The sequence below is a fragment of the Parastagonospora nodorum genome (genome assembly GCF_000146915.1).
Source record: "Parastagonospora nodorum SN15 chromosome Unknown scaffold_15, whole genome shotgun sequence".
NCBI lineage: Eukaryota > Fungi > Ascomycota > Dothideomycetes > Pleosporales > Phaeosphaeriaceae > Parastagonospora > Parastagonospora nodorum.
In genome coordinates this window covers 398563-415319 of record NW_001884563.1, presented here as the reverse complement: position 1 = coordinate 415319, position 16757 = coordinate 398563, and the positions used below count along the sequence as shown (strand labels likewise).

At 50.3% G+C, this 16757-nt stretch overlaps 5 protein-coding genes across 5 annotated transcripts; 3 read left to right on the top strand and 2 right to left on the bottom strand.

Annotated features, from left to right (window-relative positions):
* Positions 1 to 249: 249 nt before the first annotated feature.
* Positions 250 to 8646, bottom strand: SNOG_09623 (hypothetical protein; the record flags this gene model as incomplete). The annotated part of the gene is made up of 12 exons (XM_001799860.1): positions 250 to 1624; positions 1675 to 2015; positions 2069 to 2143; positions 2195 to 6063; positions 6119 to 6569; positions 6723 to 6737; positions 6781 to 6915; positions 6962 to 7030; positions 7307 to 7326; positions 7473 to 7740; positions 7797 to 7953; positions 8003 to 8646. The coding sequence occupies 12 exons, from the start codon at positions 8644 to 8646 to the stop codon at positions 250 to 252; spliced, it is 7419 nt and encodes a 2472-aa protein (XP_001799912.1).
* A 584-nt stretch (positions 8647 to 9230) lies between these two features.
* On the top strand, positions 9231 to 10532 carry SNOG_09622 (hypothetical protein; the record flags this gene model as incomplete). Its single annotated transcript, XM_001799859.1, has 3 exons — positions 9231 to 9370; positions 9432 to 9976; positions 10147 to 10532. The coding sequence occupies 3 exons, from the start codon at positions 9231 to 9233 to the stop codon at positions 10530 to 10532; spliced, it is 1071 nt and encodes a 356-aa protein (XP_001799911.1).
* Positions 10533 to 11388: 856 nt separating this feature from the next.
* SNOG_09621 (hypothetical protein) lies at positions 11389 to 13095 on the bottom strand (the record flags this gene model as incomplete). The annotated part of the gene is made up of 4 exons (XM_001799858.1): positions 11389 to 11549; positions 11605 to 12039; positions 12092 to 12452; positions 12514 to 13095. 4 exons carry the CDS (start codon positions 13093 to 13095, stop codon positions 11389 to 11391), a joined length of 1539 nt encoding a protein of 512 aa, XP_001799910.1.
* Positions 13096 to 13440: 345 nt separating this feature from the next.
* On the top strand, positions 13441 to 14550 carry SNOG_09620 (hypothetical protein; the record flags this gene model as incomplete). The annotated part of the gene is made up of 1 exon (XM_001799857.1): positions 13441 to 14550. One exon carries the CDS (start codon positions 13441 to 13443, stop codon positions 14548 to 14550), a length of 1110 nt encoding a protein of 369 aa, XP_001799909.1.
* A 927-nt stretch (positions 14551 to 15477) lies between these two features.
* On the top strand, positions 15478 to 16070 carry SNOG_09619 (hypothetical protein; the record flags this gene model as incomplete). The annotated part of the gene is made up of 2 exons (XM_001799856.1): positions 15478 to 15630; positions 15684 to 16070. The coding sequence occupies 2 exons, from the start codon at positions 15478 to 15480 to the stop codon at positions 16068 to 16070; spliced, it is 540 nt and encodes a 179-aa protein (XP_001799908.1).
* Positions 16071 to 16757: the final 687 nt, after the last annotated feature.

Genomic DNA, 16757 nt, shown 5'->3' with positions numbered 1-16757 from the left:
GAAAATGTTTTGTACAAAAAAGGGTTTAAGATCTCGAACGCAGATCGCCACTGCAATGTCGGACATCCACAGTGCAAGGCACGCTACTCTATCCGGACCGTCGCAGGCGCAGAGGTCAACATCCGATGGTCGCCAGAAGAGAGGAAGTATAAGGTTTCTGACACGTATGGGGTATGAGATAAAAATGGCTTGCGTGCTTCAGGAGCTGCCTACGATTGATTGTCATGAAATACTTACCCCTCTCTAAGATTATGTCACAAGCTTCTCAATCAACTTGACCTGAGCCTGAGCCCCCAAGGCCGCAATGTCATCCGCCCTGACAATTTCCAGCACAGTCAGCTCCACACCGATGTTTGCTCTAATCCAGTTCCTCAACTCGATACTGATCAATGAATCAATACCAATCGTCGCCAGCGGCGCAGTCAGATCCACATCCTCGTCCTCCTGCATCAAGAAGCCAAACAGCGTCTTGCCGATCGCCTGCGCCAGCAATTCCGCCGACTCGGGCTCCTTCAGCAGCGTCGAGTTGCTGACAATGTCCTTGAGGAAGGCCGTCAGCGCGCCGTTGCCTGAGTCTGCAACTGCAGTTTCCTGCCGCTCTAGGTTGCGGTAGATGGTCATGCGGCGATCCTTGCGCCAGATGCAGCGATTGTTGGGCGCTGTAATGGGTAGTACGGATCGGTAACCAATGGCGACTTGGCTGGGGTTGGCGTAGCGGGGGAGTTCGTCGGCGTCGTCGCGTTTGCGTTTGAGTGATGGGGGTTGCGACCGGCTCATGCACAGCTCGATGCTCTCGAGTAGCTCGCGTTCCTGAATTAGATATTGACCTGTGGCCCGCAGCGTATCGAGCATGCTGGGGTTCTCAGCCACGTAGCCAACGTCTTCGATGACACCGACGTCGAGAGAAGAGGCGGGCAAGCCGATTGAGTGTCGGTATTGAATGAATGCGTCGAGGAAGCAATTTCCAGCGTTGTAGTTGGCTTGACCCCAGTTACCCATGGTTGATCCAGCGGAACTAAAGGTGAAAAAAATGTCGACAGAGGACTTGTGGCTCTCCAGAGCCTTGTGGAGGTTGAGAGTTCCTTGGACCTTGGGCAACATTGCGTACTGCCACTGCTGGAAGGTCATGTCGGCGAGGGAAACGTCTGCAAGAGCCATGGCAGCTTGGAGCACACCACCAATTGGCATGTCAATCGACTCGACCGCCTTGAGAACATCGTCGTAGTTGCACACATCAGCTGCAAATGTGGTTGCAGTGCATCCCTGAGCTGCCAATTCATGCAGGAAGATCTGCGTCTTGGGGTCCTTACCAGCAGATCTGGACAGGAACACAATCCGTCTTGCTCCTCTCTCCACAAGCCAGCTTGCAACAGCTCTTCCGATACCACCCAGACCACCGACGAACAAGTATGCCTTCTCAGGGCTGAGTTTCAGCTCGCCGCGCACTTTCTCCAGTGGCAGAGCTGCATGGTCTTCGGGCATTGTGATAACAACCTTACCAATATGTGTACCTCGCTGCAGGTAGCGCATCGCCTCACCGATCTGCGCAGCTGAGAACTCATGAATGGGAGTGATGGGGTTGATATGGCCTTCAGCATTGTAGCGCAACGCGCGCTCCATGAGACTATCTTCTCGTCAGACGACTACACGCTCTACGATAGGGAAAGTACTTACCTCATCATGACAGCCTGTTTCTTTGAAGCAATGGTCGAGAGATCAAATCCGATAAAAGTACGGTTTCCATCAAACATCTCCATGCCCAATTGGCCATGGCCGATGAAGTCACGGCGACCAATTTCTACCATAATACCGAACTCCGCGACACATTTCCAGGAAGCGTGAAGTAGCTCACCAGACAAGGAGTTCAAGACGACGTCTATTCCACGGCCTTCTGTCTTGGCCAGTATACCAGAGACGAAGTTTGCGTCGCGAGAGTTAAAGATGTGATCTGCTTCAATGCCGTAGGTTTGGGATAAAAAGTCGCGCTTCTCTTGGGAACTAACTGTGCAGTAGATCTTGTGAGAGGAATGTCAGCTAACGTCGAGACGGGTTCGGTGAGGTGTCCTACCTCTGCTCCAGCCATCTTCGCAATCTGGATAGCCGCAATACCGACACCACCAGCCGCAGACTGGATAAGAACAGACTACACACACATCAGTCATCAGTAGAGTTGGACGTGTGATGGGATACTCACCTTGCTCGCATCCAATTTCGCAAGATCTTGCAAAGCGTAGAGTGCAGTGCACACAACTACAGGCATAGTCGAAGCCTCTTCATTGCTCAACGACGAATGCTCGGGGATCTTCACACAAAGCTTTTCGCTGAGCACCATCTTCGTCGTGAACGATCCGGTCTTGCAGCCAATAACACGGTCTCCAATCTTCAGAGAAGAGACTTCAGAGCCTACGCGCGTAACAATACTGCAGCTTTCCAGTCCGAGACCGTCGCCGATGGCAGGCAAATCCGTGATGATGCCCATGGCTATCAAGACATCCTTGAAGTTGAGCCCCACGGCTTTGACTTCACATTCCACGTCGTTCGGGCCCAGAGCGGGAAGCTCGAGCTGTTCCCAGGCGAGCGTGCTAAGGACACCGGGCTTGTTGATGGCCAGCTTTTTCGTGGACACCTCGGGCGTCACCGTAGTGTTTTTCATGCCCTCAGCGACATCGATGAAGTGGTACCGACTCACCATAACCTTGCCACTGTCGTAAGCCCACTCCACATCAGGCGTCATACTTTCCTCATGAGAACGCTGCGAGAACTCATCGTATACCTCCGGCACAATCAATAAAGTCTTCTCATCAAACGAGTCCAGCTCGAAAGTACCGAAGTCCATCTGTTTCTCTGTGCGGCACACACGAGACACACCTGTTATAAGCGCGTACTTCGGTTCGGTGCAATTGACCTGACAAGCCCCGGTTACCCAGAGGATTCCAGTATGGTTCTCCCCAGCCCCTTTAACGCAATCCACGACCTTGACGAACCACGAAAACTCCGCTTCGTTTGCTGAGTATAAGAACGGATGATCCAAGTCAAGCAGCGAGATGGCATCTTGCTCCGCAGTTGGAGTTTGTCCGACTCTACAGAAATCGAGCTCGAAGCCCTTGCCTTGTAGGCCTTGAGCAATGGTCTGCACCTCGGGTGCCTTCGGGTCCACGCACAGCACTGTGATGCGACGCGATGCAAGAGCCGGGCGCGTGGGCATGGCTATGATGTTGTTGTCGAGGTAGCCGTCATGATGGATAGAGTCAATACCATCAAAGCCCGCGCCACGAAGTTCTTTCTCCCACCTCGCAGCAGGGATATAAGGCTCATCAGGTCTTCCGTCCGCAGCGCCGAGCCACCATCCAGAGAGGACGCCCATAACGAAGTTGATCCATTTGCTCACTGGATCAAGCTCTTGCAGAAAGAGGCGGCCGCGTGGGTGTAACAGTTTGTGGCAGTTGGAGAGCGTCTCGTGAATGCTGGGCGTGGCGTGCAGGACGTTGGTGGCGATGATCATGTCGAAGGTGTTGGCCTCGAAGCCCTGCTCCAGCGGGTCCTTGGAAATATCCAACACGGCGTACTCCATGCCTGGGTACTCCCTGAATCGTTCTCTAGCCTGTATGAAGAACCCAGATGAGATGTCGGTGTAGGTGTAGGAGAAGTATGTGCGCTCTCCGTATTGCGACTTTAAGAATGGGAGCAGGGTGTTGGTAGTACCACCTGTTCCGGCACCGATTTCGAGGATGCGCAAGGTCGGCGTCTTATGGGACAGGAGGTCGAGGAATGACGTGTACTTCGAATTCTGCATCTGCATGAAATCGTAGAGCTGGGTGAGAATGCCGTCGTCCATCAGGAGATCAAGAGGATCGACCTCAGCCTTGAAAATGCCTCTGCATTTGTTGAGAATTCGCATGATAGCAGTCGCGCCGGCCTTGGCTGTAGATCCCTGCAGCCAGTCATGCAACTCGTCCATGATCTGAATCCGCTGTGGAGAATCGAACTTCGCAAGCGCGGGGTCAACATTGGCGTTAATATTCTTGAGCCAGTTGAGAAAGACATTCAGATGGCCTTGCTCTGTGGCCTGACCTTCCAGACGCTCTTCTGCTTCAAGCATGGCAAGTGCACCAAGTTTGTCGAGGTTGTTGTGGATTTCTCCGCGCTCCATGGAGATGCTGAATAGATCCGAGGCATTCATGAAGGTCAGATCGGGCTTCCACTCGAGCTCAGTGGCAGCATGGAGATCGTTGAAGCCTCTGTTGTCATCTGTCTTGCCGTCACCCAGTGGTGAAGTCTGGAGGGTCGTAAGTTGCACAACCGTAGTTCCTTCAGAGTCAATTGCTACGACGTCTCCCGACATTGCGCCGCCTTTGGGTGGAAAGTCAGCCGTGGCTTGGACTGTCATCTCGCCAACCGGCGGGCGGACGTAGAGCTCCTCGATGTATGTGGGCACAGCCAAAACGGTAAATCTTCTCTCCAAACCATTGCTGACCGCGAGCATCAGAAGCTGCAACAAGGAGTCCATGGCAGACGGGTGAACAGCATAGTGAGACTCCCCTTCGACGAGCTCACTCTTTACGTTGGCGACTGCGGACTTGATAGTGGGGTGAGAGGTGGGGTTGTTGATGGCCCTGAAGCGCGTTCCATAGTTCAGCCCCATCTGCTGCATCTTTCGGTACCACGTACGTTTGGAGAGTTGGCGGGGAAGCGGCTTGATCTCAATGTTCTCCCTTTCGATCTCAGATCCAGGTCGGATTTGGCCGAAGGCATGTTGGATCCATGTATCTTTGTTAAGCGAAGACACCGTGAAGTCGTACCATAGAGACTCAAGCGAGTCCGTAACGCGTGCTCTGGAGAGGTGAGTAATGATTTCCACATCTTGTCCGGATTGAATCACACAAGCAGCTTTTATGTTGACTTTCCTGACAGTGTAATCCGAGATACCCGTAAGCTGTCTGACGGCCTCACCAGCCATGCAGACGTAGCCCACACCAGGGAGAACCACGTCGCCTGTGACTTCGTGCTCTTTGACCCAACGAATCTCATCGCTTCTGAGGATGTTGCGCCAAGATGGATTTTGATCAGTGCTCTCAATAACACGCGACCCGATCAAATCGTGGTGGGGATGCTTGCGGAAACGCCAGTCTCTCGACAGACGCGATTCGCCCCAAATTGACTCGTAGTTCCAAGGGTATAAGGGCAGATCTGTTAGGAAACTGCCTCTACCATTGACGTTCTCGAACTCAACCGCATAGTCATTGAGCCAAAGTTCTCCAGCAGTCTTGAGCAACTGCTCATGAGCGTCATGCCCACGAGCAAGGGTGCCAACGTAAGGGTCTTGCGATGACTTGGCCCGGAGAATCTGTCGGATTGGACCTGCAAGAGCGGTATGTGGTCCAATTTCCAGGAAGATCTTGGGTGCGTTCATGGTGTCCAGGACATTTCCAATTGCTCCAGTGAACTTGACAGGGCTAATCAAGTTCTTCACCCAGTAAGAGGCGTTGAGCAAGTGGGCATCTGTGATAACCTTTTCGGTTACCGAGGAGAAGAACGGAACTTTGGGTGAACCTGCGTGAAGCTTGCCCAGAAGCGTGGTGTATTCGTCTGCGACCGTCTCCATATGAGCCGAGTGGTAGGCTTTGTTAACAGCAAGAGCACGGACCAAGGTGTCAGGATGATTCTCCTTGATGACTTCCATGACTTTTTGCAGGACTACCTTGTCCCCTGTCAGGGTGGAACTTTCCGGGCTATTCTCACAGCCAATCGTAACACCGGGCTGGAGATATTTGGAAACGTCCTGAGCGCCAAGACCAATGGCCGCCATGCCGCCGACGAGCTCTGGGCTCAAGCGTAGAGTCACAACTCCTCTATAGTACGCGCTGGCGATTGCGTCTTCTGCAGATAGGGAGCCACAAGCGTAGGCAGCGCCGATCTCCCCACTGGAGTGGCCCGCGACGGCAGCTGGATGGATGTTCCACGATGCGAGAAGGTCGACGAGCGCAATCTGCAGCGCCGTACAGCATGGCTGCGATAGTTCAGCCTGACCAAGACGACTCGACTTCTTGGATGCCATGAGTTCATCTGCGAAACAGTGAGAAGCTGACAAAATCAGATGAACAGGCGCATGAGACAGTACCTAAGAGTTTCCACCTCGGAGGGTCGTCCAGGCTGGCCAGAACTTGATCCAGGTGTTCAATGGTTTTCTTGAAAGATGGCACGTTTTGGATAAGCTCCTTGCCCATCTGGGCGGACTGGGCACCTTGACCAGTAAAGCAAAAGACAATACTAGGAGGGCTCTTCAATGTCGACTTCTGGATGCGAGATAGATCAAACGTTCCTTGCCCATCGGTGACGCAGAAAGCACGATGAGCTAGAACCTCGCGCTTTACGCCAAGCGTATAGCTCATGTCATTGATGGACTCTGGGCGTGAATTGATGTACGACTCATGGTCTGCCGCCGATCGCTTGAGAGATTCTGGGTGCTTGGCTGAGAACACCAGCAGCTTCGGCTCTGGCTCAAGAGATGTGGGCTCGAGAGTCACCTTTTTGCGTCCCACGCCATGGTGTTCTGCTGATTCCAGAAGCATCTACTCGGGGTTAGAATCGAATAAAAATTCAAAAAGCACTAGGCAGTGAACAAACAAATGCATTCGAACCTCCTACACCAAAGGAATTCACTCCGACACGCTCTGCTCTACCAACTGGCCATGGCATGGGTTCGGTGGGAACCACAAGCTTACATTCATCGAATGGAACTGTATCGTGTCAGTCGAGTGAGCTATACTTGACAAAGGGTACCAGCCACGAACTCTTGGGGTTAGGCGTAGAGAAAAGAATGTTTGGTGGGATGATCTTCTTCTCCAATGCGAGGGTCATCTTGATGATACTCGAAAGACCGGAGGCACTTTCACCGTGTCCGATATTGGGTTTGACCTTGAACACAGTCAGTTTGTAGCATTTCCAGTTGATGTTTACTTACAGAGCCGATGTAAATGCCGTGCTCGCCAAATATGTTGGCTACAGCTTTCGTTTCGATCGGATCTCCGACCTACAAAGGGTTAGCATCTACAAAAGCAATACACTGAAGGTTGTCGACTATGACAAAAGGTTCCTATGGCCATTTGACAGCATGAAGCTGTACACAGTGTCGCAGTGATTTCTATACTTTGGCAAGGCCCTACGTATATCTTCGGGATATATGATGAGCTGCCACCTGTTGCAACCAGGTCGCTACCTGGCGTACTTGACAAGGCACAATACACCCGCGCTGCTGGAGGCATTCTCGCTCCAGAAAAGGCTGGAATATGAGAGGAATAGTACTCACAGCTGTTCCTGTTCCATGGCCTGTAAATCATTGGTCAGCGGTGCTCAGGTAGATCTCTCGGTGTACATGAAGATACCACGTCAAAGTCGGATCCTCAGCATGCCATGTAGTGTGAGGCATTGAGAAGTATGTGGCCTTTTTGTTAACCATGGTAGGACAGACGTACATTCAATCATAGCTGTCTTCGAAAAGTCAGTGATTCCCGCTGCTTCATGTCCTCTGCGAATCAACGCCTCGTGTGCGACGGTGTTTGGTGCCGTAAGCGTTGAAGCCCGTCCTCCAGCGTTGATGACTGATGAGCGGATCACAGATCGGACGGTATCGCCGTCTCGGATAGCATCGCTCAGTTTCTTGATATACACAGCCGATACAGCTTCACCGCGAGCGTAACCGTCAGCTTCTGCAGAAAACGTCTTACACGAACCCGTTGGGGACTACAAGAGATCAGTACTATTGAAGATTGGGTTGAGGATATTCGTTAAGAACTCACCATAACGCCTTGATCTGCCATTGTGGCCGTAGTCCTAGGCGAGAGCATGAGATTGGAGGTAGCTACAACGGCAGCCTCACAGTCTCCAGCATGAAGTGAGCGGCACGCGTCATACAGAGCAGACATAGAAGATGAACATGCTGTGCGGACTGTTATGCTGTTGCGATATCAGAAAACGATACGGTCTATTTCACAAGCAGTCTTACCTAGGACCCATAAAGTCATACTCATAATGGACACGGTTAGCAGACATATAGTCAGCATATCCTGTGAGCCGATAAGAGTTGTAGTGCTGAGTATCGCGGCCATCGAGTTCAAGCCAATCACCGTCAAATGTGCCGACGTATACACCGATTTTGCGACCTCGCAATTCGTTCGGCTTTTGCCCAGCATTTTGTAAGCACTCGTAAACGATTTCGAGATTCATCCTTTGCTGGGGATCCATAGCTTCAATCTCTTGCTTGGTCATGGACCAGAATGTGGTGTCGATGTGGCTCAAGTCATGGTCCTCTAGGAAATACCCGTGCATGCTGTTGACATGTCCGATCTTGCCCGGCCCATAGAAGGCTTCAACGTTGTATCTGTCTGCCGGGACTCTGCACTGTCCACTGCGTTTGTTGTAAAGGAGATCCCAATACCCTTCTGCGTCACGCACTCCGCCAGGGAGACGCATGGCCATACCGCAAATGGCGATAGGTTCGGGGAAGTTGGACTTATCCATGCCATTGAGGTGTCCGTTCGTCGAGACAGTCATGCCGTTACTCCAGCGGTGTTCTCCGCTCAGAGGCTTTGCATGCCCATTCAAGGTGTGGCTATCTTCATCGGAAAGGCCAATGGCATGGGGTGCCATAATGTCTCTGAATGAACGTGGCGGGAGCCGCGAATGTGTATGAAGATATTCTAACGCAAGATAAAATCTATAATCTTAGTTGAGAAGAACGCAAAAGGCTGGATGGGGAGAACATCTTGTTAGCAACGTCCATGTACACCTTTATCGCAGCTGCCTATCATCATTCACGACTCGAAAGCTGCTACCTTGTGAAGTTGATTTCCGATATGGTCTGGCTAGTTTAGCTGCAGTCCGATCCCGCAGTCAGCTTCGAAGCTGCTGAACAATCCGAGCAACCCGAGCTGTCGGACCGCCGATAAGATCTTGCACCTCACTATTGAGTACATGAATCTATCAGCAGTCGGAAAACCACCTAAAATTAGATGTAAGCTGGCGCACGTTTCGGTAAGAACTTACCTGACAACTTGGGAAGTAAACACCGGGGTCGGCAGTCCGAAACGCCTTGCCGACTGCAGCCCCGGCCCACGGTTTCCGCATGGCTTAGGCAGACCAACAAGACATCTCGACGGTTTGACAGATACTACTGAAAGAATTTGGCTGGAGGATAACGCAACTGTGATTATTTGCCGTCAAACATTGTCGTGATGCCTTCAGAAAACAGTAGTGGACACGCTGAGCCATCACTCTGGATCGCAGGTTTGGGGTCTCAATATCCACCTTTCATCGCCGGACCTGAGAAGTTCGACAGCTTTGCGAAGAGTATCTATGGCACTAGCAATGCAGGGTACGTCGCGATAGTACCCCATAAATGAAACCTACCATAGTATGTTAGTAACGACAAACAGAATCAACCAACTTCTCAAAATCAACAAGGCTACTGGAATTGCGACTCGCGCTTCAATCAACTCCTACGAGAGTGGATTTGGTAGATCAGAGATGCCTCCAACGATTACTGAAATTGGGCAAATGTGGCGGAACGGTGGGGTCAACCTGGCTGTCCAAGCATGCAAGAAGGCACTCAAGGAATGGGGAGGGGAGTACAGCGATGTCACACATACCATTGCTGTGACTTGCACAGATGTAACAACTCCCGGGTATGATCTGCACGTTGCAAACAAGCTTGGACTGAAGAACGACGTCAAGAGAATGCTCCTCGCTGGGATTGGTTGTGCAGGTGGTATGACCACCATGCGAGTTGCAGCCGAGATTGCTTCTGGAGCCACTGCTTGCAAGCGGCCAGCACGCATTTTGTGCTTCGCGTGTGAAGTGTGTACTCTGAATGCTCGATGCAACCTTGACGAAACATCAAAGACCGATCCAGCCGATGTTAGTGTTGCTGGAGCTCTCTTTTCCGATGGTGCATCGGCTTTCGTTCTCTGCAATGATCTTGGTATGGAGGATCCAGAGGCGGCTGTGTTTAAACTCTTAGAATGGGGTAATACAACGATACCCCAAACAGCAGAATACATGGGATTCTGTCCTTCTGAGAAAGGTAGGTGAGCTCTGATCAACCAGAAGAGAAACAATAACTGACCAACGTTGCTTCAGGGTTTCGAACAGTCTTGACAGGCGATGTTGTGTCATATACCAATGACGCAATGAAGCCAATGTTTGAGCGCCTACACCCACTTGCCGAGCAGAAAGAAGGCCATAAGATTGCGCAGGCTGATTTTGACTGGGCTCTGCATCCTGAAGGCTCGACCATTATCAGTGGTGTGCAGCAGTCATTGGGCCTCTCCAGTGACCAATTGCGAGCCACCAAGGAGATTTACAAAACAAGAGGGAATGCATCAAGTCCCACCACGGTCATTGTACTTGACAAGCTGAGAAACATGGGGGAAGGGAAGGATTATGTTGTTGCAGCAGCCGTTGGGCCGGGTCTCAACATCGAGATGTCGATCTTGAGACGTTGTCGCCGGGAGGATTCTGATGACGAGTTTGCTTAGATACGCCAAACCTCCATACGGCGCGCTATTGTAGTTCCTAGGCCCAAGAACGAAAAAAAGGTGCTCTACAGCATTGTAACGCATAGGACACGATTGCAAAGCCCTGTGTATAGCTTCAGGTCATGAAATGAACTGTTACCCTTTGCACCGTGGTCGAATTTACAATTGGAAGCTCTATCAATTGACACATAGTCGGCTTACTAGATGCGAAAGATATTCAAGTACCTCATACTTTAGCATGTTTGCGCGAGCTTATTGACTCGGCATGAGGCTGTTCACGCACGAACTGCGCAGTAGCACTCATATCGGGCATTGGAGACTCTTCATCAATTTTCTGAGCTGTCGCATAGCCATGCGCGCATTTAGTTATCCGAAGAAACATTTTCTCTTGTCGTGTCAAAAGTTGGGAATGGTCCGGTGAAGTATTCGCATCTGACTTTATGGTTCCGGCAGTGTCTATATAATTCTGAAAGGGAGTAAGAGGATCTCGGCACTGGATAGTCGGGGTCTGCCGCGATTCACGAACTACAAGGGAACTGAAGCTGTTGTTGAAATGAAAAGCTAGCGATACTATGTATATCTTTAGACTACCATATGAGCTGGCTACTGCTGTACCTTAGCATGCTCTTCGCGTTGTTTCGTACCATAGGTAGGTGAGAACCTATAGTATCTCGTCACAATTTCGATATTCTGGCGACAAAAACTATTTTGCAAACACTATGACATTGATTGTCGATCAAATGAGTGTAGCTTCATTCGCGGTCGCTCACACCATTTCCTGCTATTCAATGCTTAGAACACCGACCACTAAGGATCATTGCCAATTTGTTGAGAAATGCCCGGGTACACCTTTCTGCTAAGCTTTTCCCCCAAAGGCTACCAATACACCGTCTTTATGCGAGAAAGTGAGCGCGATCTCCTCCTTGTACGGTGAAGAGTCTCGGCTCTCAAGGACAGAGTATGTCTGCAACAATCTCGTCAAAACATACGCAGCCTCTACTAGTGCAAATGGCTGGCCTACGAAGGTAAATCAGTGAAATTCAACCATTGCTTGGAGTGTGGGTTGCCTTACCAGGGCAAATCCTGGGCCCACCGTTGAAAGGCAAGTAGCCGAAACCCGGCCTGATATGCTCCCATCGCTCGGGTCTGAATTCCTCAGCATCATCACCCCAGATATCGCGGCGACGGTGGGTGGAGAAAACTTGATACACGACCCGGCCGCCTTTCTTTATGAAAACTGGAGACTTTCCGTCAGGCCCACCACCGGTTGGCAAACAGGTGTTTTTGGTTGCCACTCGAGCATTGAACGGAACCGGTGGGTAGAGGCGCAAGATTTCTTTGATCATGCAGTTCATGTACTTCATGTCCTTGATCTCCTGATATGTTGGCGTTCGGCCTTCGAAGAGATCCACTTCTCGTCTGAGTTTAGCCATGATTTCAGGGTAGCGGGTGCACTTCCAGATACACGAGCTCATCAGAGAAGAGATCGTATCTCTGGCTGCGGAAACTACATCACATGTCAATCAGTAAGCTAAGCTATGCAGACACATAAAACTTACGGACGTTGAGGACCTGATCTCTGACTTCAATCTCATCGCAGTCCTTTTGGATGATTGAATCGAGAAAAACATATTTATCACCGCGCTTCTCAAGTCCCGCTACTTTCTCAGCAGGGCTCAGCTGAGAGCGCTCAACGGCTTTCTTGACTATCGGTGCGATGTAGTTGTGGACAATGTCACAAGCCTTATTGTAACGAGTGTCATAGTAAAACTTCGCAAATTTTCCTAGCCTGAACCGGGCTGGGATGCCTTCAAGACCAACGTTGAATGCCCAAGCAAATTGCTTGCAATGCTCGCTGGCGTTGGGTTGGAGCATATTGCAGTTTTCACCTAAAAAGTACTCGGTGCCAACATCCAGGGTCTGAGAGAGAGTGTCAGCTTGATGCCTGTTGCTAAATTGGAAGGATTTTTATTTAACTTACAAATCGAGAGAGAAACTCCTGAATATCTACAGTTGATCCGTCCGCGGGTACAACGTCTATGAGCTTTTGGAAATTTCTCTCAAACAGATCAAAATCTCCAACTTGAGATCTCACAAAGCTAGGACGAAGCATCGCCCTACCACGTTCCCAAGACTCTCCATCAGAGTTCAGGATGCCGTGGCCAAGCATCTGTTGCCCACCCTTGCTGCGACTCTCTCCGATCTCGAAGTCAGCAAATTGTTTTGCTAGTACGGTTTGTATGTTCTCCGGCTCATTCGTCATCGTCAACGTGAAACCCATCATTACAATACCGAAAGTAGATCCAATATCTTGGAACATCTCATTGAAGTACGCCAAGTCCTGTCCTTTCGCCCGCTTCTTCATGACTGTGAAGAAAAAGTCGATCCCGAAAAGGCGATCCCATTGCGGTCTCATCTTCAGCTTGCCACAACCATGACTTGCAGCAAAGAGCTTTTCGCGTCGGGCAGTTAAAGCCTTTGCCACTATCCAGTATGATAACAATATGGTTGAAAAGACTGTGACCAGTGGATAGGTCGCCATGACTTTGAGTAGCGGAGCCATGATAAGTGAGGAAGGAGTTATGGTTACAAGGAAGTGTTTGGTTGTTACCGAAAGTTAAAATTAAATCCAGACAAATAAAACGACTGGATCCTAGATAATAATTCTAGTACTCGCTATAGAGTCTCGAAGATGGTTGTAATGTTTTCGTTCGGAGTGCCGAGTAGTCCCTCGGACATCGGCGGCGTGGAAGCCTAATTATCACTGTGCAGGATTGGTCCTGCGGGATATCGGCTTTCCGACCAAGTCAGAAAGTCTACTCTCAACATATCAGGCCCATCTCAACGCCCTACCGTCATTTCCTGTCCTGCGCACCGGGTTGCACGTCACTTCATCCCCAACTCAGACATGTCAGTCGTTTCATCCAATTTGTTCAAGCCGATGAAAGTAGGCAACTGCCACTTGAAAAATCGCGTGGTTTTAGCTCCTTTGACCCGATTCAGATCTGAGGATAATCATGTTCCTCTGCCCTTTGTTGTCGACTACTATGCTCAGCGCGCGTCAGTGCCAGGAACCCTTCTCATTTCCGAAGCTACCTTCATTGCGCCAGTCGCAGGCGGATACGATAATGCGCCTGGTATTTGGAATCAAGCTCAAATAGACTCATGGAGGGAAGTCACGAGCGCTGTCCACAAGAAGGGCTCGTTCATCTTTCTACAGCTTTGGGCAATGGGAAGAGCGGCTATCGTATTCCAACTGAAAAAGGAACTTGGACAGGAAGCCGAAGTCGTAAGCTCAAGCGACATTGCTTTTCCGAAAGGATCCAAGCCTAGGCCGATGTCAGTGAGGGAGATAGAGGAATATGTTGACTTGTACGCGAAGGCGGCTCATAACTCTATAGCCGCTGGCTTCGATGGTGTCGAAATTCATTGTGGAAATGGCTACTTGCTTGACCAGTTCCAGCAAGATACGTGCAACAGAAGGACCGACAGTTATGGAGGGAGCATTGAGAATAGGGCGCGATTTCCTCTGATGGTGGTTGAAGCAGTTGTTGCAGCAGTTGGTTCTGAGAAAACGGCCTTGAGGATAAGCCCGTTCTCTGACTACCAGGGTATGAAAATGGCCGATCCTGTACCTCAATTCACGTACTTTGTTTCACAGCTCAAGAGGTTGCAGCTGGCCTATTTGCATATTGTTGAGGCAAGAATGGCAGCAGACAAAGAGACCAAATGTCGGGAAGATGTCGGCTTTCTCATCGATCTTTGGGACAACCAGAGCCCAGTCATACTCGCAGGTGGCTTCAAATCAGCGACAGCTAGAGAGGCTGTTGATGATGAGTACGCGGACAAAGACATCGGCATAGCATTTGGGAGATATTTTATCTCTAACCCAGATTTGGTAGTCCGGCTGCAGAATGGACTTCCTCTCACACCATATGTTCGAGCTACATTTTACAGTCTGAAGGAGAGGCAAGGATATATAGACTATTCTTTTTATCAGGAACCTTCATGTACCTGATAATTCAATGTCGAGTTCTGAGGGAACCTCAACAGCGGCATAACCTGTTGGCAAATGCGTGTATGAGAAATATTGTGAACAGAGATTGGCAAATAGAGAACGCAAGCAAACTTAGTAGAAGTCCGTGATAGCCGTGGGACTTTTCTGCTACGATGGAAAAGCCCAAACCCGAGGGCTCCACTGTATTGGGTGCTAAATGCTAATGTAAAGGAGCATACACGTACTGTTTTATGGCTTACTCCAAGGCTCTACAACTCTGCGTTGCCCGCTTTGAGGTTCTGCGAAACCCTCGAGGCTGACGTTGCATGGACGACGATTTCATTGTTAGAGTTGGTAACGCGCGCTGAAATCAAAAGGGTGTAACTTTGAAAGTCGTCTTATTTACACATGGTTTAAACAGAGTAACGGAATATGCTTAGACCGAAGATCTGGGCCGAGGCTCAGCTTTCTGCAAGCTTTCTAGCAAACTGCAAGGCCGTCCAGTCGAGCGGCTACTGCCCAGGTGTGAGATAGCCTTGGAAGGGAAGAGGTCGCGGATCGTTTGCGAGCCGGGGCATGACATGCAGATCGTAGCATGGATAATGGCAACGTGACAGACGGGTGAGACGGGATCAACGGCGGGTGTGGCATGTTGTTGCTAGATGAGACAGAATCAGCACTTTCCTTAATCTGGTTAGAGCGAGAGAAGCTCCACTTTCCTATCTGGGCATAGTCGGCCAGCATACAGATTTCTTGTGTCAACTGCAGGTGTTCTGAGGCACGGACTTAGGACTCCTATCTCTCCCTTGATAAACGCCGAAAAGTTCACGCGCTCAAATCCACATAAATATAAATGACATCCCGCTGCAATGGAGCCTTTTCCTTTAGCATCCCCTTTGAACTTTCTGCTCACCACTTCTTCTTGCTGTACTGCAGAAAATCGACATCATGTCAGGCTCGAACACGCCATCGACAGAGAACGATGAGGTGGCCGTGGACAAGTTCAAGCCCAGTGGCCGTTTTATGGCCGCTTTCACCTCCCTGGCTATCGTCAACCTCGCCTGCGCTCTAGACGCAACAGACATTGGTGTTGCCCTACCAGTAAGCAAATTCTAGACGTACTCCTACTCGTTCCGTCTAAGTCCAGCCCTCAGGTCATAACTGAAGCTATCGGCGGCAACGCTGTCCAAGCTTTGTGGATGGGCACTTCTTTCCTTCTCGCATCTACAGTTTGGCAACCGCTCTTCGTTGCTGTCTCGAATGTCTTCGGTAGACGTCCACTTCTGGTCGTGGCACTGATACTATTCACAGCTGGTTCCATCATCTGTGCCGTCTCCAAGAACCCAGCTGTGATGCTCACAGGGCGAAGCATTCAAGGTAGCGGGGTCGGAGGAGTTCTCACCCTGACAGAAGCCATCATCACCGACCTAGTACCTTTGCGGGAGAGAGGAAATTTTCTTGCCTTGATCAGCATTGTCTGGGCTGTCGGAACCGTAGCTGGTAAGTGTCTTTCTTCCACATCATACCGCACTTTTGCCTGACCTGCCTCCAGGGCCTCTTGTTGGCGGTGCGCTGTTGGCAAAAAACATGCATGGAGATGGATTTTCTACTTGAATCTTCCCATTCTTGGGATTGATTTGTTCGGAGTCTTGGTCTTCCCTGAATCAAAGATCTTCGACAGCGCGGGCTTGTTGAAAAGCTCGCAAAGATCGACTACGTTGGCTCATTCCTCTTCGTGTCATCTTTGACCTCGATGCTCATTGCCCTCTCCTGGGGAGGGACTATGTATCCATGGTCTTCATGGCATACTTTGGTCCCTCTAATACTCGGAGCCGCCGGACTGGCCGCCTTTACCGTCCATCAAGTCGTTCTGGGATCTGCATCGCGCCCAGCCGAAAAACGACTTGACACACTGCTTCCAATGAGGATTTTTGCGAACCGATCGACGTCCATTACATATATGAACACTTTCCTTCACGGGATGATCCTCTGGTCGATTGTTTACTATATGCCATTGTACTTTCAATCTGCTAAGTCATACAGCCCGATCAAGACTGGTCTCACTGCTTTACCACAGACTTTGACGGTGGTACCGTGCGCGATGGTAGTCGGCGTAGTGTCTTCTAAAACAGGTCGTTATCGCTGGTCACTATACCTTGGATTTGCAATCACGACTCTCGGCATGGGCGTATTATACGTCCTCGATGTTGGAACGACTGTAGTGGAAT